This window comes from Dama dama, chromosome 3 (assembly GCF_033118175.1).
Source record: "Dama dama isolate Ldn47 chromosome 3, ASM3311817v1, whole genome shotgun sequence".
In the NCBI taxonomy this organism is placed as follows: domain Eukaryota; kingdom Metazoa; phylum Chordata; class Mammalia; order Artiodactyla; family Cervidae; genus Dama; species Dama dama.
The window spans coordinates 71,261,839-71,287,478 of NC_083683.1; the positions used below are offsets into that span (position 1 = coordinate 71,261,839).

General features: G+C 49.1%; 2 protein-coding genes and 1 non-coding gene across 4 annotated transcripts in view; all 3 read left to right on the top strand.

Moving 5' to 3' along the window:
* On the top strand, positions 1-25,195 carry TIMELESS (timeless circadian regulator). 2 transcript variants are annotated; one of them, XM_061132066.1, is made up of 30 exons: positions 26-101; positions 5,710-5,742; positions 8,888-9,024; positions 9,179-9,332; positions 9,645-9,759; positions 9,855-9,917; positions 10,206-10,307; positions 10,490-10,645; positions 10,891-11,024; positions 11,207-11,294; positions 11,585-11,761; positions 12,124-12,341; positions 12,591-12,694; positions 12,837-13,006; positions 14,757-14,882; positions 14,988-15,139; positions 16,200-16,297; positions 16,389-16,512; positions 16,621-16,822; positions 17,076-17,221; positions 17,837-17,922; positions 18,012-18,129; positions 18,212-18,294; positions 19,493-19,635; positions 19,846-20,014; positions 20,096-20,164; positions 20,285-20,403; positions 21,544-21,805; positions 21,935-22,027; positions 22,180-25,195. In XM_061132066.1, the coding sequence occupies exons 3-30, from the start codon at positions 8,940-8,942 to the stop codon at positions 22,251-22,253; spliced, it is 3,630 nt and encodes a 1,209-aa protein (XP_060988049.1). In that variant the 5' UTR covers positions 26-101; positions 5,710-5,742; positions 8,888-8,939; the 3' UTR covers positions 22,254-25,195. The 2 variants fall into 2 exon arrangements, with proteins under 2 accessions (XP_060988056.1, XP_060988049.1); XM_061132073.1 differs by lacking the exon at positions 5,710-5,742 and having other exon boundaries at positions 1-101.
* On the top strand, positions 15,416-15,522 carry LOC133049574 (U6 spliceosomal RNA). The gene has a single exon (XR_009691396.1). It is a non-coding gene; the product is annotated as a U6 spliceosomal RNA (small nuclear RNA).
* The window catches only part of LOC133048412 (apolipoprotein F-like), a 6,117-nt gene continuing 2,684 nt past the window's right edge, over positions 22,208-25,640 (top strand). Inside the window, exon 1 of the mRNA XM_061132087.1 lies at positions 22,208-22,255. The gene's annotated coding sequence lies outside the window, so the exon portion shown is untranslated. The remainder of the gene's footprint in view (positions 22,256-25,640) is intronic.

The window sequence follows — 25,640 nt, forward strand, 5'->3', positions numbered from 1 at the left end:
GGCAGGGTCTGGTCCGACCCACCCTGGTGGCGGGAGCAGCCGCGGAGCTGTGCTGCCGGGCTGCCGGCCCCGCGGGGATCTGGAGGAGCGGCGGGGAGCGGGTGAGTGCGTGTGTGGGCAAGAAGGCTCGAGGTGGACTGCGTCCCTTCGTGGCCACGGGGGCTCCCCGGGGACGCGCGGAGCCCCCTTTCCCGCCGCCGGGTTTGAAGGCAGGGGGCGGGCCGCGCGCTCGGGTGCGCACGCGCAGGTCCCAGTCGGGGCTCCGTGGGCGCTTCCAGCCCCGGCTGAGACGCCCCCTTGTTCTCCCGAGGTCACTCCGCACAGCCTGGGCCGCCCGCGCGGGTGCGGCTGTGATGGAAAGGGGCTTGCAACCTTTACTGTAAGACAGGAGCTCCCCAGGAATTTCCGCTTCTGAACTTCCCATCCAATTCAGACCCGAAAAAAACAGGTGTGCGACTTGGTGGTCAGCAGGAGCCGGGATCCAGTGGTCACTTGACTTAAATCTTGAGTTTTTATAAAATGGGTTTCTCATTCCTTTCTGACCTTTCCCTTGGTAGAAGACTTATGGAGGTTGCAGTCTCTGCTTGGCTTTGTTAGCTGGACCATCAGCCGTTAATGAAGCTCCTTCCCTCCAGTCTCTCAATTCTTGGTCCTTCCTGCTGCCACTAATAATTACCTTTATAAAAAGTCAATCTGGTCACTTCAGATTACATTTAAAACTCCTCTTTGGCTGCCCACGGTCAAGTTTAAATCCTTAGGTGGGTGTCCAGGCCTTTGGCAGTCTGACTCTGACTCAGTTGTTTTCTAAAGGTTCTGGTCATTTTTTTTCCCATCTCGTGCAGTTGAATCCCAGCCCTGTGGAAAAGGTGTTTGTATGGCGTCTGTCATGCTTTGAGACTTGTGCTCCAGCTGTTCCCTGAACTTGAAGTCCTTACCACTCCTCTGCCAAATGAGCTGCTCTTTCAGGAGTGAACTCAACTGTCCCTTTGAAAACCTCTCTTCTCAGCCCTCCTAGGCCAAAGTAGTCACTTTTTCCTTTGTGTCCCTGAAGTATTTCACCTCCCTCTGTATACGACTACTCATTGGTAAAGAAGCCGTCTGCCAGTGCGGGAGACACGGGTTCCATCCCTGGGTCAGGAAGATGCCCTGGAGAAGGAAGTGGCAACCCACTCCAGTGTTCTTGCCTGGGGAATCCAGTGGACAGAGGAGCCTGGCGGGCTACCGTCCACGGGGTCCAAAAGAGTCAGACACGACTTCACGACTAAGCATTTTCTGTGGCACTTACACAATTGAGTAAAGGTTACTCGGCTCCTACAGCGCACTGTGTTCCCTACCAGATGGATGGGGATGGATAGAGCAGAGTTCCTGCCCTTAAGGAGCTGGAAGGTGTGAGCTCAGTTACAGGGTGCCAGGGAATGCCACCCTGGCTTCCTTCCTCTGCTCACTTGGAATTGTCTTGAGCAAACTTCTCTACTTTCACAGCCTGACAGACCACCTAACTACCCGATGCCTCCAAATCTCCAGCCCCAGCCTCTCCTCGCTCAGCTTCAAAACTTGTCTACTTCAGCTTAGAAAGAATGTATTGACACTTATGTTGTGCTGGTCACAAAGATTTCTAGTCTCAGAAGAGTTTATATTTTAGTGCAGGTAACAGGAGCTTGAGTTAGAGGCACCCAAAGAGTGTTTTCAGAACACTCTTGTCCATGCCCCACTCCCGGGAGATTCTGACTCACTCACTAGACTCTGAAATTCAAAGGTGAATGTGAAACAATTCCTGCCTTCAGGGAATCGAAGGCTGATTCAGGGAGATAGATGTTTTAAACGGTCTGTTTAAGTAGTATGTACAACATGAACTACAGATGCCATGATGAAAGTCTGTTGATGGCACAAAATAAACACAAAAGAGAGATGCTTTCTGTATGGAGAAACCAGGAGGATGTGCCAGGTGGGCAGAGTTCTGAAAGGAGAGTGGATGGGCTCTAGGTGGGTGAGAGAAGGGTGTTCCTGACAGAGGAGTGTCTTGGGAGAGATGCTTAGAAGGTTAACTAGCAGACAGATCAGGAAGGACTTTGTATTGTAGGCATTAGCGCATGCTGAAGGTAAACAATTCGAATAGTACTGAAGAGAAAGATAACTATTTCTCCTGACCTAGGTCCCCCAGTTCTCCCCAGAGACAATTACTATGAGTTTCTTATGTAGTCATTGAAAGGTTTTAAGCAGTGTGGTTAAATGGCCAGCCCTGGTAACCATATTATGGATAGATTTAAGAGAACTGGACACAGGGAAAGAGGCTAGGTAGCAGCTGAGTAATCTAAGCAAGAGATACTCAGGACCTGAAGCGAGGCAGTAGCAATGGGGACAGACAAGGGCCAGACAGAAGAGCGTAAGGAAGTCAAGTTAGCTTGAGTGACTGACTCAAGGTATTTAGAATGACTTCTAGGTTTCTTTTGTGAATAGCTGAGTAGATTGTGTCAATTCCTGAGAAATCCAACAGAAAAGTCAAGACAACCAAGAGAAAAGATGTTGCATTTGAACATATTAAGTGTGAGGATTTGAGAAGAAGATGGAGATGCCTATTCATGTGTGGGACTGGCACCAGCGAGCTCAAAGTGGCAGGAGATACCGGATACGCTGGCTGATGGCCCAGAAATGGTAGTTGAAGATGTGGGAGTGGATTAGTTTGCCAAGGAGCTGTGTAGAGAGACAGGAAGAGGACTAAAGCTGTAGGCTTAGGAGTCTCCCGTGGCCTCGTCGTTAGGATTCCAGGCTTTCACGGCCGTGTCCAGGGTTCAGGCCGTGACTGAGATCCCCAAGCCTTGCAGCCGTACGCACGTAAAAAGGAGCGTCCCACTTGAGGAGAGGAGGAGCAGCCAGTATGGGTTTGAGGAAAGTTTTGGTTTTTTGGTTTTCGCTTTATTGGATTTCCCTCCTCCTAAGATGGAAGAGCTTTGAGCATTTTATACGGGAAAGGAGCCAGTATAAAGAGAATGTTGGAGACAAATGAGGAAGAACCAACTGAGGGATAAGAAGTGATTGATCAGGGACTTCCCTCGCGGTCCAGTGGTTAAGACTGAGCTTCCAATTGAGCTGTTATGGATGGAGAGCTTAGATTCGAAGCAAAGAGGTCCCTGTGGGCATTTGAAATATGTGTTTTTCAGTTTGGGTGGAGAGCTTTGAGAGAGGTCATTTCTGGTTTCTGCTGTTCTGAGAGGAAAGGACCAGAGACGCCAGCTGAGAGGTGTGGGAAGCTGTGGGGTAAGAGGACTTAAGGGTAATTCGTGAACGTTAGAAACAGCTGTTCCTTCAGAAGAGGGAGAGGACCAGGCACACTGAGGATGCTGGGCCAGGCTGAAGGCCTGTTCGGGTGGACGACCACATCTGTTGTGTATCATTGTGCAGGGTTGTTTGGTTTCCTGCAGCAAATCCTAGTCTAGATTGGAATCCAAGAGCCTGGAAAGTAAATGGTTGCATTGATCTGAGGCTGGGATCTTTTGTGGAGTGAATGCAGTAAGAGGAAAAAAGACTGAGACCTTACAAGAGTGATGTGTAGTGATACAGTAGGATAGGTGCCCCTGCTTGCTGTACCCCCATCTGATCATTTTGTTTTTCAGCTTAGAAATCTTCAATTAAAAAAAAAAAAAAGAAGAAGAAATCTTCAATTAGTCCCAGGCTTATATTCTAAATCCTTAAACTGATTGTCAATAAGTTTTCCCATAAAGCCAGTTCCAACCATCTTTTTCATTGCTCTCCTGTTAAGCTCCTTTATTCATAGTGGTTCCCTCTCTGCTTTTGCTCTGGAAGATTCTCTGCTCAAATTCCCCTCCTCCTAGCTGTGGAAATTCTAAGGCAGACTTCAAAGGCCCAGTTCTAATCACACTTCTCTGACAAAACCTCCCTGACTACTTCAGCCTGAAAAGAGCCCTAGTTTTTCAGAATCTTTTTTTCAATATCACTCATTTAGAGCTTGTACTGACTTGCCTTTTATATAGTTTCCTCTATATTAGGTGAGTTTTATTTGTGCAACTAAATTCCTTACATATCTTCAACACCTGTAGCCACTGCACCCACAGAGCCCTGACTTTTGCCTAAAGCTCTTTGTAAGCACGTAATGACTGACTGTAGAGTCCAGTAGTTGGAGAGGAAATTCATATTTTGAGAAGTCTTTGTACTCAGCACTCAGTAAATATCAGTTTGATATCAGTGCTTCTCAGACTTTCTTGGTGAAGGACCAGGGTTTTTCCCCTCCCAAGCTATTGCAGACCAATGCTTTCTCCCCCTCTCACCACCAACTTTATTGTGATATAATTGACATATAAAGAACTGTTTTAAAATAGTAGGACTAGGAACTTCTGTGGCAGTCCAGTGGTTAAGACTACGTGCTTCCAATGCAGGGAACATGGGTTCTATCCCTGCTCAGGTAACTAAAATGCCACATGCTGCATGGCGCTGCACCCCACCCCCTACACACAAAAAGGTAAATTTAAAATTAATTAATTAATTTTAAAAATAAAATAATAAAACTTGAATAGTATTATTAGAAAAATTAAATTACTAGAGAAGTAACATAAAAAAAAGATATACAGAATAGAGACATTTTTACTATCAGCCCATGGGATCACAAAGAGGCGGACACGACTGAATGACTAGCACTTTCATGCTTTTCACTATTAGATTCAACGTACATCGGCTCTGTCAGCTTGCTATAAGATGTTCTAAATGGTTATGCTTTGTTTTCGTGCTAATCTTGAAGCAGACAGCTAACTGTTTGGACCACCAATGGGCCACCGCTCCACAGATGACATGAGTTCCGTGACCTCATTTGAACCACCCCCTACTTATTTTTCTTAGTGTGCCGATAAGAGAGCTGAGCTTTAGGTTAAGCCACATGCTGAAGATCACCACCTTAGTACTGGACAGAACTGGAATTCCAATGCCAAGTGTCATTTTGTTCATACTAGTGATACTCAAAGCTGCTTGTAGAGCAGGGTGGGTTTGGGGCCAAAGTTTTTGTTTGGTTTTGTTTTCAAGAAGTGTGTTAGTTTTCTGTTTTGAATTACAAGCATTTTTAATATTTCATGCTTTGTTTTCCTTTGGGTCTTGCATTTTGAGGCCTGCAAGTATTAATTTCAGATGATTACTGCCTCATCTCAACTGCTTAGTACTCTGCTGAGTGGGAAACTTAACTAATATTCCTTTTAAATGTCCAGGTCTGCTTTGTCTAAGGTGTTTGATAAAGTTCTCATCTGTCTATGATGAAATGTGAAAATACAGCATAATGAATTTTTTCATAAAATCAAATATATTAAATGTAAAGGACTGTTTTATCCTGGGATTTTTGTCCTTGTTAGGTTTCCATGGGGTTTTTTTGGTGTTTAAATACTGAAAACAGAATGTGTAGTAATTGTGTGAGTATTTTTTATAATAGCTGTTTTGAGATACAATTCACATACCATAAAATTCACCCTTTTAAAATGTACAATTCACAGAGATATGCAACAGTTACTGCTGTCTAAGTTTAGAACATTTTCATCACTCAAAAAAGAAACCATAAGCTGACTACTAGCCATCAGCCCCATTCCCCTGTCTCCCCCAGACCCTGGCAGCCACTGAACTATAATACTTTATGTCTCTATGGATTTACCTATTCTGAGTATTGCATGTAGATGGAATTGTACAATATGTGACCTTTTGTGTCTGACTTCTTCACAGAACATAATGTTTTCAGATTTCATCCATATTATGGTATGTATCAGTACTTCATTCATTTTTATTGTCGAATAGTATTCCGTTGTATAGATATACCACTTTTTGTTTATTTATTCATCGGTTGATGGACACTGGGGTTTTTAACACTCTGGCTGTTACAGCTGTGTGCATTTTTTGGGTGGACATGTGTTTCATTTCTCTCAGGTGTTTACCTGCGAATGGAATTCCTGCCCCTATGTTAGCTCTGTGTTTAACATTCTGAGGAATTGCTAAACCAATTTCCACAGCAGCTGCACTGTTTTATAGTCCTCTGTCAGCAAAAATGAGGTTTGTGTGCCTGTATTTTTTTTTTTTTAATGTCCTTAAGTTACAAAATTTAAAGACTGCAACCTTAGGTTAGTCTCCCTAAATTACAAAAAAAGAAAATTAAAGACCCATCCATGAAATCCAAAAGTTTGGGAACTACTGCATTATACCAGTCTGTATTTAAAAACAAAGCAAACAAAAGAAAACCACCAAAAAAGCGCCGCACAGAAGGGAGTGGTGAGCACTCACTGCTGACTGCGGAATCCAGTTGTAGAGCTGCCTTTGCATGTTGGTTTTTCTCCAGCATAACAGGCTTGTGTGTCTTAAAGCAGTTTGCAATTACAGGGTCATTTGGCAAGTATTTCCTGAATACTGTGCCTGTGCCCGTTTCCCTCAGCCCCTGGAGTTTCTGAATATCTGGATCCGGCCTAAGCAGAAGTTCTAAGATGGTTTTTTGTGTTTGTGCCGCACGTGGTGGCATGCGGGATCTTAGTTCCCTGACCAGGGATCAACCTCAGACCCCCTGCTTTGATCAGAGTCCTCACCACTGGACAACCAGAGGGGTCCCTCTAAGGTGGTTTTGAAGTGCAGCCTGGCTCAAATAACTGCAGGCATTCTGGGTATATGTTAACTGGGTATAATGTTAGTACTTTTACTTGCATACTTGCATGTTTTGTTATTTCTAACATCTTTTTCAAGGCAAAAAAAAAAAAGAATTTCCTTTCTGCTTTTCTATTGGTTCTTTAGCAATCCAGAATTCTGGTTTTACTGTTTTGCCTTTGCTGTGGGTCAAAGAGGGGGCATGGGAGAATTATTTTCAAAGTAGAAAACACGAAGGAGAATAAAGTGCTCTGATTGAAACAAAGATAAGTTAAAGGCTTGTTTGGGGACATCCCTGGTGGTGCATTGGTTAAGAATCTGGGGCTTGGTCCCTGGTCTGGGAACTAAAATCCCACCTACCCAGAACAACTAAGCCTGTGCACCTCAACAGAAGATCCTGCAACTCAGACCTGCTGCAGCCAAATAAATAAAAATTAAAAAAAAAACAAAACATTTAATAGAGGAGAAAAGATATATTCTAGATAATTATAACATAAAGAAGTGTTCAGTGCTGGAGGAGGCAGTCCATTTAGAATGACATGTGCTGTCAGAACCTGCCCTGCTATAGACTCCTGTCCTCATGAGGAGTTGGGTGGTATTGAGCTGGATTGTGAATGTCAGATAGGCTTAGAACTTTTGGAGTTAAGGGAGATAGACTTTCCAGAAGGTGGGAGCAAGGTTTGGAGAGTGCAAGGCCGGGCTCTGTGTCTAAGAACATGTATATTTCTGTTCCTGAGCTGGAGGGTTAGAGAGCCAGAGAGGCAGCTAAGGCATGGGTCTAGGAAGTGGTGGGTTGGGCAGGTGTGTGTGAGTAGATCACTTACGACAGATAATCAGATTCTAAGATAGTAAAGAATCAGCCTGCAACGCAGGAGACCTGAGTTCAGTCCCTGGGTTGGGAAGATCCCCTGGAGAAGGGAATGACTGCCCACTCCAGTATTCTTGCCTGGAGAATTCCATGGACAGAGGAGCCTGGCAGGCTACAGTCCACGGGGTTGCAGAAGAACTGGACACGGCTGAGGGTATAACACACCGGGGAAGGGGGAGCAGCAGCCTAGAGAGATAACCCGGCTACATAGACGCGGGGATACAGCACTAGGCCTCAGACCTTGGTCCTCTGGACATGCCCATTCCCGTGGGGGAACAGGGGTGGAGCTGGGCTCGAGGTACATATGGAACCTCTATGGGACATATGGGAAAGGTCTTTTTAGAGGAAGCTGAGAGTATGGCTGAATGTGATAAGGGGACAAGATTGATGGACAGTCCCGTGTGTGTGTGTGTGTGTGTGTGTGTGTGTGTGTGTGTGTGTGTGTGTGTGTTACTAGTGTCGGGTTCTGAAACATCCAGGACCTGTACCTACTTGATTATCTGATGCAGACTTAAGGACCTTTATAAAGGGGGGCATGCTTCTGAAAAGGAAGATGGTCCTTCTGCGTAGAGGGACAAGAAGTTTAACTGGCTCCTATTCACGTCTTTCCTTGTCCACCCTGTGAGGTGCTGGCTTCTACTGAGATCAGCAAAGCTTACGAGTCACTTGGGGAAGAGAGTGAAGGAACTTCCTCTGCCCAGCCCTAGGGCCTTAGAAGCCTCGGGGCTCCTGGGATATATCAGATCCTCAGTGGGATCTCCTCACAGTCACAGCTGGGTCTTCTCAGTTCTTGTACAGAAGAGCCATAACTGTGTGTGGAAGGTGGAAGGGGACTGGGGCTGGCAATTTTAAGGGAGAGGAAAGCTTGTTCCTCTCGTAGAGCTGCAGAGCTTTCTCAGGGTGAGAGTCTTGGTGTTGATGCCCTTCACTAACCAGCCTTTTTTTCTACTACATCACCTAGACTCTGAAACATACAGTTTCAGACCCGATTTAGAGGATGCGTGCATGCTAAGTCACTTCAGTCGTGTCCAACTGTTTGTGACCCCATGGACCGTAGCCCACCAGGATCCTTTGTCCATGGGATTCTCCAAGCAAGAATACTGGGGCCCAGGGATCAAACCTGTCTCTCTTATCTCTCCTCCATTGCTAGGCAGGTTCTTTACCATTAGCACCATCTGGGAGGCCCCAGTTTAGAGGATGGGATGACTTAGTTCTTAGGCTTGGAGTCTCCTTGGCTGAAGCCTTAACTTAAAGCTTTCCCTGAGACTGGGAACAACACTTGTTGGTGCCGATGGAAGTGAAGCATTTGAGGATTTTGTTCAGAATACCCAAAGCGTTCGGGCCCTGTGCGCTCCCCCCCTTTTGTGGGGAGGAGCCCACATTTGTTTTCTCTCCTTGTCTCTGTAGGCCTCGTCATTTCTCTGTCCCTCGGCTCGTCCACTGATGTGTGGGCTTGAGCATGATGAACTGTGAACTTCTTGCCACATGCAGTGCCCTCGGGTACTTGGAGGGAGACACTTACCACAAGGAGCCAGACTGCTTAGGTGAGTCCCTTTTTGAGGAAACCGATTAAAAAAGGAAAAAAACTTACTTGAACCGCGATCTTTTGAATTTCTCAAGCCATGGGTATGAAGGGCGCAGGGGCCTGGGTGGAGCTTCCTCCCCGGTTCCATGTCAGCGTTTGTTCTGTCCCTGAAGAGAGTGTGAAGGACTTGATCCGCTACCTGAGACACGAGGATGAGACGCGGGACGTGCGGCAGCAGCTGGGGTCAGCTCAGATCCTGCAGAGCGACCTCCTGCCCATCCTCACCCAGCATCGCCACGACAGGCCTCTCTTTGATGCCGCTATCAGGTGATGACCCAGCTTCTTTTCTTTTTAACTGAAGTATGGTTGGTTTATAACACTGTGTTAATTTCTGCTGACAGCAGAGTGACCTAGTTACACACACATGTGTATGTGTGTGTATATAAACACACGCATTGTTTTTTATGTTTTCTTTCACTGTGGCTTTTATCACAGGCTGTTGAATCTAGTTTCTGTGCTAAGCCGCAGGATCTCACTGCTGATTCCTCAGCTTTTTAAGGTTTACCGTGGGCCAGCCTTTGGTGTTGGTGCCCGGTGAGGAACCCTAACAGCGTCCCCCTCCCCTCATGACCTCCCCAGGCTGATGGTGAACTTGACACAACCAGCCCTGCTGTGTTTTGGCGGCGTGCCCCAGGAGCCCAGCCTCCGGCACCACTTTCTGCAGGTGCTGGCTTACTTGCAGGCTTACAAAGAGGTGAGGTTTTTCCCCCAGAGTCCGTGGGGCAGAGTTGGGGGCCGTGGGGAAGGAGAACGTGGAGCCTGCTTAAGGTCCGTTCCCCTGTTTCGTAGGCCTTTGCCAGTGAGAAGGCGTTTGGGGTCCTCAGTGAAGCTTTGTATGAGCTACTGCAGTTGGTGAGTCTCCGCCTCCCAAGATGCCAGGCGGGCTGGGTGCGGGGGTGCAGCTAGCGCCCTGCGCCTCCTCCGCAGAGTCCCAGGCAGGGCGTCGTCATGGCAATCCGGTCCCTGGGGTACCAGTCCAGTCCACTGCGCTGAGTCTGCTGCCTCGGGACTGCCTGAACAACACTTCCTTTCTTTCTTTTTAATCCTGACCCTTCTTTGTGCCTCTGCCCCTTCGTCAGGGTAGGTCCCTCCCGCCTTCCCCAGGGGGTCTCTTCCTCTGTCTCTCCTTCTTCTGATCAGGGCTGGGAGGAACGGCAGGAGGAAGACAACTTGCTGATCGAGCGCATCCTGCTGCTGGTCAGAAACGTCCTCCACGTCCCCGCCGACCTTGAGCGGGAGCAGGTGATCCGGGGCAGTCTGGGCTCTCATGCTCGGTCAGGGTGAGCAGCCCCCTTTTCCGCTGTCCTGTCCTCTGACCGGCCTGGGTGGGGGGCACCTTGGTCAAGGAGTGAGCTGAAGAACCCCCAGGCAGGGCGGGAGAACTGACTGAGCGCCCCCTTTCCACCTCTCCGCTCACCGCTCAGCGGATCGACGATGACGCCAGCGTCCACGACCGGCTTCTCTGGGCGCTGCACCTCAGTGGCCTGGACGACCTGCTCCTCTTCCTGGCCAGCTCGCCTGCGGAGCAGCAGTGGGGCCTCCACGTGCTGGAGGTCATCTCCCTGATGTTTCGTGACCAGGTGAGACCCTGGCCTGTTGCCGCCGTCCCTCGCCTCGCGTCCTTTTCTGCCGTGCGGCCAGAATTGCTCTTGAGTCATGACCGAGATGTCTGGGGAAGGCAGGTGACTTGTGGAGTAGCCATGTCTTAAGTCCGGGGTCCCACCAACAGTCCTATTTTCGGTCACTCTTTCTGTCCCCCCAGGAGGTGAACTCAGAATAGGGAATGACTGCCCTTCTGACTCGCCCCTCCTTGTTCTAAATCCAGAACCCTGAGCAGCTGGCAGGAGTAGGGCAGGGACGCTTGGCTCAGGAGCGGAGCACAGATGTGGCGGAGCTGGAGGTGTTGCGCCAGCGAGAGATGGCGGAAAAGAAGACCCGAGCCCTGCAGCGAGGCAACAGGTGAGTGGCAGACAGCCGCTCGAGCCGAGTTCCCATTCCTGCAGCATGGGATGCCAGGGCTCGGGCCGAACGCTGGGTCACAGTGCGCTCTGGTGTGCCGCTGAAAGAGGGTGAGCACGGAGCTTCCACAGAATGCAGGGGTCACCCTGCAGTTTTTTTTGTTTTTTTCTTCCCCTCTGCAGGCATTCTCGGTTTGGGGGTTCCTACATCATCCAGGGCTTGAAATCCATTGGGGAGAGGGACCTCATCTTTCATAAAGGTCTCCACAATGTGAGTATGGGCCCATCGGGGCGGTTGGGGGGACATTGTAGAGTAGGGGGCCTACAAAGGGTAAGCATCTCTGGAGGTAAAGCCATCTCTGTTCTTGGGCTTAGAAAGTTGGAGGCGTAGGAGGCATAGAGTTTTGGCATTGTCTTTACCGGCATCTTCACTTAGTGCTGGCGGGAGAGAACCTTCTACGAGTTTCTTCTGAGAAAACTGAAGTACCAAGGATGTGGAAAGAGCTGCCAGTGAGGGAGGTGCTCAGGGCTAATTCTGATCCCCTCAACCTCTACCCCCAGCTCCAAAACTACACTTCCGACCTGGGGAAGCAGCCCCGACGGGTGCCTAAGCGTCGCCAGGCTGCCCGGGAGCTGTCCGTCCAGCGCCGCTCCGCCCTCAACGTGAGACTCTTCCTCCGGGACTTCTGCTCGGAGTTCCTGGAGAACTGTTACAACCGGCTCATGGGCTCGGTGAAGGTGAGAGCCTAGGAAGGGTGGAGCAGAGAGGTTACTTGGGCCTCTGGTGGGGGAAGGTCAGGCTGGTGAGGAGCCCACGGGAAGCTAGCCGAAGAGCACAGACCAGTAGGCGGGAAGGGTGTCGGGTCGTCCTGAGACATGGTGATGACGTCAGGAGGGAGTGGTTATTGATGGGACAAAAAAGACTATGGAGTAGTTGCCCCAGAGGAAAGGGAAGGGAACGTGGAGAGGATAAGAGGAGGATGGAAATTCGGGTCCTGGTATATTGTCACAGTGGTGTCCAGGGTCCACCTGGTCACAGTAGGACAGGAGAAAGTGGGGAGCCCTGAGGTCATGGAGTGATCTGTTTTTCCTGGATGTAGGACCACCTGCTTCGGGAGAAGGCTCAACAGCACGACGAGACCTACTACATGTGGGCCCTGGCTTTCTTCATGGCCTTCAACCGAGCTGCCTCCTTCCGGCCAGGCCTGGTTTCTGAGACCCTCAGTGTCCGCACCTTCCACTTCATTGAGCAGAACCTCACCAACTACTATGAGATGATGCTGACCGACCGCAAGGAAGCCGCCTCCTGGGCACGCCGGTGAGCGGGAGGAGAACTGGGGTCAGAGTGGGCATCTTGGGCAGGTTGGGAATCAGAACGCCTGAATTCGGGATGGTGCTTTTCTTCCCTATTTCAGGCTTCAGGTGGTCAGGCTGGGGAGCAAGGACAGGCTGGGTCATTCAGTTTTTGATGGAACTATTTTGGGAGGTGGGGGTGCAACGGGGTGATACTGTTTCCATGAACCAAGGTGCTAAGCTGTCCCCCCTTTCACCTCCTTTCTTCTTGCAGGATGCACCTGGCCCTGAAGGCGTATCAGGAGCTGCTGGCCACGGTGAACGAGATGGACGTGTGCCCAGACGAGGCTGTGAGGGAGAGCAGCCGCATCATCAAGAGTGAGGCCTGGCCTGGTCGCTGGTCGTGCCGTCCCTGCCTCTCGACCCAGACCTCACCCTTCCCATCCCAGCTCCACCTGTCTCTCCCATCCCCAAGCTTTCCAGACCAGTCCTTCCATCCCCTTCTCTTCCCTGTTTGCAGACAACATTTTCTACGTGATGGAGTACCGGGAGCTCTTCCTGGCTCTCTTTCGGAAGTTTGATGAGAGATTCCAGCCCCGCTCTTTCCTTCGTGACCTGGTGGAAACCACCCACCTCTTCCTCAAGATGTTGGAGCGGTTCTGTCGGAACCGCAGGAACCTGATGGTGCAGGTATGGGGCAGCCCAGGGGTGTAGAAAGAGCTGGGGGGAAAGGAGGAAGGGGAAATCTGATCTGTTAGAAAGACTCTCAACTGAGGCCAAGAGTTTTGTTGGTGTTGCCACTGTGAGTTGGCCTTGTGAATTTCCCCTCATGCGGTTAATTCCTGATCTACCGTAAATATCTTCATTCAGGAACCGTTTATTAAACACCTGCTCTGTGCTAAAAGCACAAAGACTCTGGGGGTCCATAATTTTAGAATTTAGTAATTACGCTGTGCTATTTCCTGGCTATTCCTCAGGAGCTCACTGTCATGAGATAGAAAGGGCCTCCCTTACATTAAAAGTCAGAGGTCTGGGGACTTGCCCTGCAGTCCATTGGTTGAGACTCTGCACTCCCGCTGCAGGGGGCCAAGGTTTGATCCCTGGTCTGGGAATTAAGACCCTGCATGCCGCCTAGCGAAGCCAAAAATAAAAAAAGTCAGAGACCTGGGATGTCATCCTGTATTAGTTACTGTTAGAATGACTCAAGCTGCTTGTGTGAGTCTCCAGGTCTTTAGAGTTGATTATAATATCTACCCATATGAGCCTGAAATGAAATAATAAATGAAAAATCTGGGACAAGAAGAAAACGTCAAGGAGTTTCTATCCTGGAGACGCAAGGACTCTGCTTTGTAAAAATTTTCCTGTACTTCTATTTGCTACAGCTTAAAACTTGGTCAGAAGTGAACTTGAAAGGGGCTGTGGTACCAATGTACTCAATCACTCAGCTGTATCCACTGCAACTCTTTGTAACCCCATGGACTGCCGCCCACCAGGCTCCTCTGTTCATGGCATTTCCCAGGCAACAATACATGCCATTTCCTGCTCCAAGGATTGAACCCAAGTCTCTTGCGTCTCCTGCATTGGCAGGCGGATTCTTTACCACTGCGCCACCTAGGACAGCCGTAGTACCAATGAGACTTTTCTAAAAGGTCTTTTTTCACTCAGAACTCTGTTGTATCCTCAGTACTGTATGGCACGTTTAGCGTTTACTATGTCTCAGAGGTGGTGCTAAGATTTTCCCATAATCCCTACAACACCACCAGGACGCAGCCGCAGAGTGGTTAAGCCAGTTGTCCGAGGTCTTGCAGGTAAATGACTAGCATCCATCCTTAATTCTGACCTGCTGGAATCCAGGCTCCTGTTCCTGACCTTTGGTGTGTTTGAAGTTCCTTGAATATATCATGAATGTCATTAAGGACCTCATCACCCATCTTTACCCACAGCAAAGACTGATTTACAGCCATGAGTTGGGGAGACAGGGTCAGGGTATTGGCTTTCATTCCTCTGCTTTTCAGGACGAAAACAATCGTAGTGTACTTTTGCAGAATGCTTTCCTTTTTACAAAGCCCTTTCATGTAGCAGTTTTTATCCTTACAGCAAATCTGTCTATTCTGTAGACTTCTGCTTAGGGTGTCGCCCCGAGAAATGAGTCACGTGCTGTTTCTGTGTTCTGCCGTGGCACCTTATGCTCAGCCACATTCTAGGTCTTATCCACGCTGTGGTGTCGTTCACCCACTTCCCTGCTTCCCCCACCGGGGCCCCAAGGAGAAGGCCATGCGCTGGTCGCTGCTGCTTACCCGCTGCCAGCAAGGAGCGCATGGTGGTCACTCCGTGAATGTCTGATTAATCCAGACTTCTGACTAATTAGTTCTTAGAGGACATTGACAGGGAAAGTCCTCTCTGGCTCTCCTGCTGTCCTCTCACAGTTCTTTCTCCTTAGAACAAACGAAAGAGAAGAAAGAAGAGAAAGAAGGCATCTGCTGCTTCTGGCGATGCCCCCTACAGCCCAGAGGAGCTGGAGGCCGTGTGGCCCTCCCTGGCCGAGCAGCTGCAGTGCTGTGCCCAGGCAAGTAGCTGCAGAAACCTTCTCTTGCGTCCAGTGCCCTGGACGGGCTGTCTCGGCATCCCCTCAGCCCTCCACGTTTCCGTGGCTTTGATCATCCCTCTCTAGGGTTCTGAGCTCGGCTTGGACTCTGCGGTTCCCTTTGACGCGGCCTCAGAGGTGCCGGTGGAAGAGCAGCGGGCAGAAGCCATGGTGCGGATCCAGGACTGCCTCCTGGCTGGCCAGGCCCCGCAGGCCCTGAGCCTCCTGAGGTCTGCCCGGTAAGAGCTCTCTCTGCCCGCCATCCTCCTGCATCCGGCCCCTGGGCTTCTGGGGGCGGAGAGTGGCTTTCACTGGGGCACAAGGTTCCCAGTCTTCCAAAGAGAGCAGACCCCTCAGAAGCGCAGGAGCTCTCTTTGCGCGGGAGGCTGAGTCCGGGGCGTCTTGGTTTTGCTTTATTAGGTTTATTGTTTGTTTTGTTTCACTTTTGAAAAATATCAGCACAGTTAGTTGGGGGAAAAAATAGAGATAATTCTGTGAGCCAAAGATAGCCGTCAGTGCTCGCTTTGGCAGCACATACACTAAAATTGGAACAATACAGAGAAGGTTAGCATGGCCTGTGCGCAAGGATGACACGCAAATCCGTGAGGCGGTCCACATTAAAAAAAAAAAAGCCGTCGTTAACATTTTGATGAATTACCTTCCAGAGTATTTTTCCCTTCTGTGTTATATATAGACATATGCACCTTCTTTTACAAAATCAAAATATTATGATACCGATTTATGGTATTTTTTTCAATTCTCAATATATTGTGAGCATCATTTCTCATCAGATATATTTCTGCAATTGTTAATGGCTTTAAAACCCCATTGTGTATATTTGTCCAACTAAATGTCATGCATTTAGATAGCTTGCATTTTGTTCCTCTATGATTTTCATTGCAATGAGGCTTACGAGGGAAAATTTCCCTAGAGTCTTTGTTTCATCTTTGAGATGACAGTTTGCATTCTCTTTCCAGTTGGAAAGTTAAGTCTAAATTCCATCTACTACTTCAAATTATAATTTAGATTCCCTCTGGTGAAAGTGTTAGCCAGTCAGTCGTGTCTGACTCTTTGCAGCCCCATGGACTGTAGCCCACCAGACTCTTCTCTCCATGGAATTTTCCAGGCAAGAACACTGGAGTGGGTACCCATTCCCTTCTCCAGGGAGTCTTCCCAACCCAGGGATTGAACTGAGATCTCCCACATTGCAGGCAGATTCTTTACCATCTGAGCCACCAGGGAAGCCCAAATTCCCTCTGGCAAAAAGCCTTTTTTTTTTTCTTTCTTTCTGTGCTGCAGGGAGGTGTGGCCAGAAAGAGATGTGTTTGGTGCTCAGGACATCTCCCCAGAGGAGGAGATCCAGCTACTGAAGCAAATCCTCTGGGCCCCGCTCCCCCGTGAGTCTCCATTTCCTTCTCTTCGCTCACCTCCCCTTTCTTCTCTGGCGCCAGCGTCGCAGATAACCGGTAATCCTCACTCTTTCTGTAGGCCAGCATGGGCTGGAGGAACAAGGGGCGGAGCAAGAGGACGAAGAGGAGGAGGAGGAGGAGGAAGCGCTGGACGTGGTCCAGGTGTCGGAGAGAGAATTTAACTTTCTGGACTACCTGAAACGGTGCGCGCCCAGCGGACGGGGCTGGTGTCGGGGTGCAGACCGGGGCGCCAGGCGGCCGCGCTGTGTCTTTCTCACGCCCATGTCGTCTCGCTCCCTGTCTCGGCGCAGCTTTGGAAACGCGACTGTGCTCCGAGCCTACCTGCTGCTGCTGCGGAGCTACAAGCAGAACAGCGCCCACACCAACCACTGCGTGGTCAAGATGCTGCACCGGCTGGCCCACGATCTCAAGATGGAAGCCCTGCTTTTCCAGCTTTCCCTCTTCTACCTCTTCAACCGTCTGCTCAGCGACCCTGCCGCCGGGGCCTACCAAGTGAGGCAGCAGGGAAGAACGGGGTCTGGAGGCCTAGGGAGGGCCCGGGGTAAAAGGCCCTGCGGGGTGTCAGGGCTGAGCCGTGAGTGGACGCTGAGGACGTAGGCAGGCAGATTGGGGGAGCTGCCTGGGGAAGGACAGAAGAGGCACAGCGAGGAGGGCCAGCTGGGAACAGGTGTCGAGACGATCCCCAGAGGCCCGTGTTCCTGTCTGTGTAGGCCACAGGCCTGGCAGCAGCCTCCCTCTCCCACAGGAGCTGGTGACTTTTGCCAAGTATATCCTGGGCAAGTTCTTTGCTTTGGCCGCTGTCAACCAGAAAGCCTTCGTGGAGCTGCTGTTCTGGAAGAACACCGCTGTGGTTCGAGAGATGACCGAGGGCTACGGCTCCCAGGACGGCGGGTGAGCTTGAGGACAGGGGAAGGCCTGGTGGTAGGTGGTGGGGGGCGACCCGGCGCGCTGTGTCAGAGCTGGGGGACCTGGCGGATCAGCCGGTGTCCCCTTTCTTTCCCTTCCGTAGGTGAGAAAACAAGCCCCGAAGGTGAAGTGTGTTACCTAATTTCACCCAAGAGAGAAACGGGGATCGAGCCCAAGCGTCCTGTCTGCCCTCGTTTCCTCCTCCTTCACCAGTGTTCGGGGGGGTGCGGTCAGAGTCGGGGGCCCACAGAGACTCTGTATGTGCCTTATACCAAGAAGTGCTGGGAAGCCGTAAGGACGCACAGAAATGTCTGTCCTCTTTCTCTGAGTAGCTCGGCTCCCCTCCTTTTCTCTTCTCTCTCTTCATAATACCCTCAGCCCCTGCAGTATCAGCTTCCAGGGGCCCAACCTGGAGGATCGTAGTTTGATTTTGGGATTCTTAAATAGAAGGAGACTAAAAGGAAGGAGGCACACCTTAGGCCTCTGCTGGCTGGCTGCTTTGAGATGTCTGGGCCGCCCTTGCTCCCGTCAGAAGGGAGGGCCCTTGGTCTCCTCTTTCGGAGCCGGCAGCCTCCACGATCCCCTCCTTTCCCCACTCAGATCTTCTGGCCGCAGACTCCCCAGGTGGAGCCCAGAGGAGGAGGCCCAGCTTCGGGAACTGTACCTTGCGCATAAGGACGTGGAAGGTATGAGGCCTTGAGGTCTGAGGCGCTCGAGGGAGGAAGGCAGCCAGAGCCCCGGGACCCCCTCCCAGCATCACCCTCCTCCACCGCAGGTCAGGATGTGGTGGACACCATCTTGGCGCACCTGAAAGCCGCTCCTCGGACACGCAGGCAGGTCATCCACCACCTGGTGCGGCTGGGGCTGGCCGACAGCGTCAAGGACCTCCCGAGGTAGCGGCCCTGCCCTGGCGGGGGCTGAGCCGGGCACCCGGCGCGCAGCCCTGAGCGCCCCCCACGGACCCTCCCCGAACAGGAAAGGAACCCAGATCGTGCTGTGGACGGAGGACCAGGAGCTCGAGCTGCAGCGGCTCTTTGAGGAGTTCCAGGACTCCGACGGTGAGCCGGGGGGGGCTCGGGGAGCCTCTGAGGGGAGAGCCAGGCGGTCCGTTTCTTTTCCTGCTGCTGCCTCTTCCCGAGGAAGGCTTATTGTCTCCTTTCTGTCCACCTGCTCTATTGTGGTGTCGCATTTGTTTGTTTTTAAAGATATTTTTTTCTTTTTTTAATAAGTTACAAGTGTACAATTCACTGCAGTATGATTCACTATAGTCACTAATTTTTTTTTATAGTCACTAATTCTTAAATTTTATGCCCCATTTATCATTGTTAAAAAATATTGGCTATACGCCCCATGTTGTACAATATGTCCTTGTAGCTTATTTTATACCTAAGTTTGCAACTCTTAATCCCCTCCCCCCCCCCCCCCGCATTGCCACACCCCCCCCCGCATTGCCCCTCCCCCCGCATTGCCCCTCCCACTTTCCCACTGGTAACCACTAATTTGTTCTATCTGTATCTGTGAGGCTGCTTCTTTTTTGTTATATTCATTCATTTGTTTTAATTTTTTAGAACCCACATTTAAGTGATGCCATATAATATTTCTCTGTCTTAATTATTTCACTTAGCATAATGCCCTCCAAGTCCATCCATATTGCCACAAATGGCGAGAATTCATTCTTTTTTATGGCTGAGTAGTATTCCTGTATATGTGTATGTTATTGTTGTTGTTTAGTTGCTAATTTGTACCTGACTCTTTGCAACCCTGTGGACTGTAGCCTGCCAGGCCCCTCCGTCCATGGGATTTCCCAGGCAGGAGTACTGGAGTGGCTGCCGTTTCCCGCTCTAGGCATCTTCCCGACCTGGGGAGCGAACTTGCGTCTCCTGCGTGGCAGACAGATTCTTTACTGTCTGAGGCACCTGGGAAGCCCTGTGTGTGTTTTACATCTCTATTCATTTGTCTGTTTATGGACACTTAGATTGCTTTTATACCTTGGCAATTGTAAACAATTCTGCCAAGAACATTGGAGTACATGTGTCTTCGAATTAGCGTTTTTATTTTTTTCGGATATACACTCAAGAGTGGAATTGCTGGGTTACATGGTAATTCTATGTGTAGTTTTTTGAAAGACCTCCATGCTGCTTTTCTGTGGCGTCATTTTTGAGTGAACTGAGTTATCCCCTTTCCAAAGCCTGCTCTCTCTTTTCTGTACCAGTCCCTCTCCCCTGCTGCTCTTGGCCAGTCACACTTTCTCTACAGATGTCCTGGGTAACATCATGAAGAACATTACAGCCAAACGCTCACGGGCCCGAATAGTGGATAAACTGCTGGCTCTGGGGCTGGTGGCTGAGCGGCGGGAGCTGTACAAGAAACGCCGGAAGAAGCTGGCACCCTCGAGCTTGGTAACAGTCTTACCCTGGCTCTGCCAGCTGGGCGTGCCCCCCTCCCACCCCTCTCCCCCTGCAGTGCTCCTTAGAAGTAGCCCACCCAGATTCTTCCTGCCTTAGGCTCTTCTGAATAGGCCCCCCCAGTGGGGTAGTCAGGAACCAAGGACTCCACGCAGTTCCTTATCTTGTCTCCTTTGGTCCATTTCTCACCCCAATGAATTGGAGCCTGATGAAGAGGAATCGTTGCACGATTTTTGCCAGGAAGATCTAGATGAAGAGGAAAACGTGCCAGAGAAAGAGGATGAAGAGGAAGACGGCGGCTCAGAAGCAGAGCAAGCCCAGGCTGGCTCCGTCCTTTCAGCTGAATGCCTTGGGCAAAGTCTGCACCAGGAAGGTGAGGGCTTGGTTGGGAGAGATGTCTCAGAGGGCAGGGTTGGTCGTGTGGACCAGCTGTGAGTTTCCCACACTCCCTCAGGCTTTTCCGCTCCCCTCCTCTGGCTCCAGAACTGCCTCCTCCGAGCAGCAGATGATCGGGAAGAGGTTGGTGAGTGAATAAGTGACGGATTCGGGAGGACTGGGGTCTGGAGGCTGCTGGGGACCTGCCATGGGATGGAGGGCCAGTTCCTTCTTCACGTCTTCACCATGTGACCGGGTCTTGTCCTAGGCTGCTCCCAGGCAGTTCCAGTGGTGCCACTGACAGAAGAAAATGAGGAAGCGATGGAAAATGAACAGTTTCAACAGCTGTTGCGAAAGCTAGGGGTTCGGCCTCCTGCCTCTGGACAGGTAAATGCACCAGTTAGGACATCAGCCAAGCATCTTGTTGCCTCTTTAAGATGCCTCTTCTCACTCCGTGTCATCTCTGACCATGACTCCTGCAGCAGCTGTCCTGCTAATCTTCTTCCTCACCTATCTTCTCTTCTCCTAAGTCCATCTTCCACACTGCTTCCACATTATCTTTCTAAAATATAGTTTTGATTATATCCCTCCCCTGATCAGAACACTTGGTGTTCCCCACTGTTTGCAGGACAAAGTCCACAGCCTCTGAGTGATGTAGCTGGCCTTGGCCAAGCTTTGCAGCCTCACAATCATGCCACCCAACACCTGCCTCACACTGTAGTCATCCTGAGCTACTTTCCGTCCTCCAAACAGACCTTTTCATACCTGTAAACAGTCAATCATGCCAGAACCTTCCCCCTACTGGAAGGTTCCAGCCACACACACAGGTGGCCGATTACCCATCTTCCTGATAAACAGACTACCCGACCTTCAAGAGTTTAGTTCAGCTGTCACTTCCTCAAGAAAGCAGTCTCTTTCACCCCTTCAACCACATTCCCTACCAAAATTCACCAGAGGCTCAAGTCTCTAATATAAAACGGCATAGTATTGGTGTACAGTCTTTGCATGTAGTCTCTATAGATTACCTGTCATAACTAATACAAAGTAAATGCTATGTGCATCATAGTCAGTGTGCAGCAAGCTCAAGTTTTCCTTTTGGAACTTTCTGGAATTTTTCATTTCTTTCCCCAGTGTTTTTGGTCCGTAGTTGGTTGAATCCATGGATGTGAAACCCGCAGATGCAGAGAGCCAACTGTAATCATTTTCGTGGCTGAGATTTGTTTTTCCCCTTAGTATAGCCCCAATCCTGTGGTGTTACAGTGCATTGTTACAGTACATTGGTTCTTTCTCCTGTTTGATTATGAGATCCTTAAAAGCATGGATCGTATCTGACTCACTTTTAGGGCCCTAGAATCCATTCATTTACTTAAGTAATTAACAGCTGGATTAATAAGCAATGAGTTCACAACCCTTGTGGCGCTTCACCAATGTAGGCTTGTATGTATTCAGTGAGTAATATCAAAATCTGGTGAGCTAGAGGCTTCTCCTTTCCCATTGCTCCTGCTTTCAACTCCTTTGCCACTATAGGAAATCTTCTGGCGAATTCCAGCCAAACTGAGTCCCACCCAGCTCCGGAGGATGGCAGCTTCCTTGAGCCAAGCAGAAGGGGAGGAGAAGCTTCATTTAGGATTAGAATCTAAGGTCTCTGGGGAGCCAGGCCTAGAGGAGGAGCACCAACAGGAGGAGGAGCACCAACAGGAGGAGGAGCACCAACAGGAGCACGGAGCACATGCCTTGAAGACCCTCCTGTTAGCCCGGAAAAAGAAAGCAGGCCTGGTGTCACCAGAGGGTAATACCAGGACCACTTATCTACTGTATGCTTACTGCGTGCTGGCCATATCGATCAGGAGGGTCTACAAGACTTCTGAGACTACAAGAACCTAGTTCCCTAATTTCATGCCTCTTCTGGTTGTTTCAGAGGAAGGGACCAGTGGTGGGAAAGAGCAGCTGATGATGGCACCCAAGAAGCGACAACTGCTGGACAGTGATGAGGAGCAGGAGGAAGATAAAGGTGGGAGCGGAAGTGGGGAGTCTGGTCGGGACCTGCTTTATCTTCTAACCTCTAGCACTCTTCTCTCCAGTCCAGAAGATAAATGCTACCAGACTCCTTCTCCATAACATACTTAGATCTCCTCTCTCGTCTCATCCCTGTCATTCCCATAGCACCAGAGTTGGGAGTTCCAGGAATCCGGAAGAAGAAACGGTTTCAGATTGAGGATGATGATGAAAGCGACTGAAGGTGCAGATGCCCAGGGCAGAGATAAACCCCATTTTTAGGTGGTGATTTTGAATCCGAGTTTGGAGGGGCATACAGGACTGGAAGCCCTCTTACTGGACAGCAGCTGTGGCGCCCCAGACTTCTGCCTGGGTTTAGAGTCCAGGAAGGCCAGGCCACAGTGTCGGCCTCCTGTTGCTTCCTCCTCCTCCCAGTTTTATCTGTGTGTCTCAGTCGCTCTCTGGAGACTTATTCCTCTGCTTTGGTTTTAGTAGCACTCCCTGGCAAAGGAGAGGTGTGGTCCAAGGTGTGTAGAAGGCACCTTGGACCCCTCTTAATGGTCTGTTCTTTTGGCTTTCTGCGGGAGGTGGGTCGCAGCACTCGGTGGGGAGTCTCGTGATGTGATAAGTGTGGGTACTGCAGCATTTTTAAAGGCTCCCCTTCTCATTTTCTTTCCTGTGATCACCTTCAAAACACCAGATTGAGCCCAGTTCCTGCCACTGAAGTAAGGCTGAGATGGAGTATTCTTCAGATGATTATGTTTGGTTGGTGTTTGGCATCAAATTAAACATGTAAAATTTAAAAGTTGCCAATGTTGATCTGACTTACCAATCTAAATACCCCAACCCTCCACCTGCATCTTTGTGAAAGAACTTTTAACTGTTAGGTTTAAAAGAAAAGGTCAGCCTTCCCTTTTCTCTTGCTTTCCCTGCAAAAGACACAAAAACATTCTTACCTCAAAGATCCTTTGTCCAGGATAAATCTTTAGGGTTAAAAGAATATGCATCAGAGCAGACACATGAAAAGATGCTCAGTGTTGTTAACCATCGGAGAAGTGCAAATTGAAACCACGGTGAGATATCACCTGATACCTATCAGAGTGGCTGTCATCAAAAAGACACGGATAACAAATGTTAGGCTGTAGAGAACGGGGACCCTTTACACTGTTGATAGGAACATACTGGGCTGGCACGACTCAAATGAACTTTTCTGTCAACCCCATAAATTGGTGTAGCCACTGTGGAAAATGGTATGGAGGGTCCTAAAAATAAACACTAAAAATAGAACTACCATATGACCAAGCAATTCCACTCCTGGGTATATATCTGAAAAATGAGAACGTTAATTCACAAAGATATATGCACTCGAGTGTTCATAATTATTTACCATAGCCAAAATATAGAAGTAACCTAAGTGTCTGTCAACAGAAAAATGGATAAAGAAGATGTGGCAAATATGTAATGGAATATTACTTAGCCATGAAAAGGAATGAAATTCTGCCATTTGCAATAACATGGAGGGACTGGAAGGGTATTATGCTTAGTGAAATAAGTCAGATAAAACCTGTATCACATGTATATGGAATCTGAAAAAAACAAACTAGTTTCTGGTTGGGAAACAGAAGGGAAAGGAGCAATTTAGAAGTAGAGAGTTAACAGGTACAAACTGCTATGCGTAAAATGAGCCACGAGGATATATTGTATAGAATAGGGAATATAGGCAGTAATTTTATAATAACTAAATGGAGAATAACCTTCAAAATTGTGACTTGCTATGTCATATATTTTATGTTGTACATCAACTATACCTCGAGTTATTTAAAAAAAAAAAAATGCATCAAGGGCTTCCCTGGTGGCCCAGTGGTTAAGAATCCACCTTGAAACTTGGGGAACACAGGTTCAATCCCTGGTCAGGGAACTAAAATCCCTCAGACCACTGAGCAGCTAAGCCTGAGCACTGCAACTAGAGGATCCGTGCACCACAACAAAAGGTCTCACGTGCTGCAACTGAGGCCCTACACAGACAAACATTAAAAGAAAATGCGTCAGGAGGAAGCAGGAGACACGGAGGAAAAGTCAGTCTGCAGCCTGGGTCACAGGGAAAGAAGTCTGGGCAAGAAAGGTGGGGAAACACTGCAAATGTCATGTGCTTCCCTTTTCTTGGAAACCCTTAGCTTTCTGGCCCTCTTCTGTTTCCAGCTGAGGTGGAGCGGAAGTGAGATCCAGGAAATAACTGTCTGGGTTAGGGAGAGGCCTCGGTAAACAATGGGCTTCCCCGGTGGCTCAGCTGGTAAAGAATCCGCCTGCAATGCAGGAGACCTGGGTTCGATGCCTGGGTTGGGAAGACCCCCTGGAGAAGGGAAAGGCTACCCGCTCCAGTATTCTGGCCTGGAGAATTCCATGGACGGTATCGTCCATAGGGTGGCAAAGAGTCAGACACGACTGCGTGGCTTTCACTTCACGTGTGAGTCACCATGCTTACTGATCTTCACCCGTGCAGAATTACGCATAAAGCTGTCCTTAATACTAACAATCTGGTGATCCAGAAAGAACAGGCTGGTTCTTTGACTCTACTGCTTTTTCAACTTCTCTGACCCTATAGGAGAACTTCCTGCGGAGTCCGCATAAGCTGAATCCTGAGTATTTTAGATGCTTCTTTGAGTCACTCAGAGGAGGAAGAAAGCTTCAGCCAGTGTGGAACCCCAAGTCTCTTTAGGGCAAGGCCCGAAGGCCCTCCTGTTAGCCAGCAAAAGGAGAGCAGGTCTGGGGTCCCAAAGGGATAATAGCAAGACCGCTACTGATTACTTACGTCCCAGCCATGCTGGTGTAGGGGTGAAGTTACTTTGATGGGAGACCAGGCTGATAGGGATTGGCAAATGAAAACAGCACTCGAGATTTTCAGGACAGTGGAAGTATTCTGTATGATACTATAAAGTTTTATGACATACATTTGGTAAAACTGACAGAACTGTGCAAATGCAAAGAACTGAACCCTAATGTAAACTATGGGCCTAGGTAATAATAATATATAATGTTTTAAATAATATAACAATCAAATGTGACCACACCAGTAGAAGATGTTAACAATAGGGAAACTTAGGGACTGGGGAAGAGGGAATATTTGGAAATTCTGTGGTTCTTGCTTAGTTTTTCTACTAAAACAATAAACTTTTTTTTTACTCAATTTCTTGAGCCATTTTATTTTATTTTACTGACCACGTTGTGTGACTTGCAGGATCTTGGTTCCTGACTAGGGGTTGAACCCGTGCTCCCTTCAGTGGAAATCTGGAGTTCTAACCACTGGTCAACCAGAGAATTCCCAAAAATAAACTGTTAATTAAAACAAAAAAAAAAAACAAACCCATCACTCAAGGAGTGATAGCTGATGGGAATTGATGAGGAACAGGTAGCAGATGAGGACAGGAGCATAGGTGGGGAGTCTGATTGGAGGGACCAGACTTTGTCTTCATCCCTCTATCATTCCCCTCCTCAGTCCTGGAGACGAATGAACCACCGCTCTCCACCCCCTGCACATTTACACATTCTCTCTCCCCTGTCATTCCCAAGACACCAGAGTTGGAAATGCAAGCAATTTCAAGGAAAAGTAATTGTCATATTGAGGATGACCT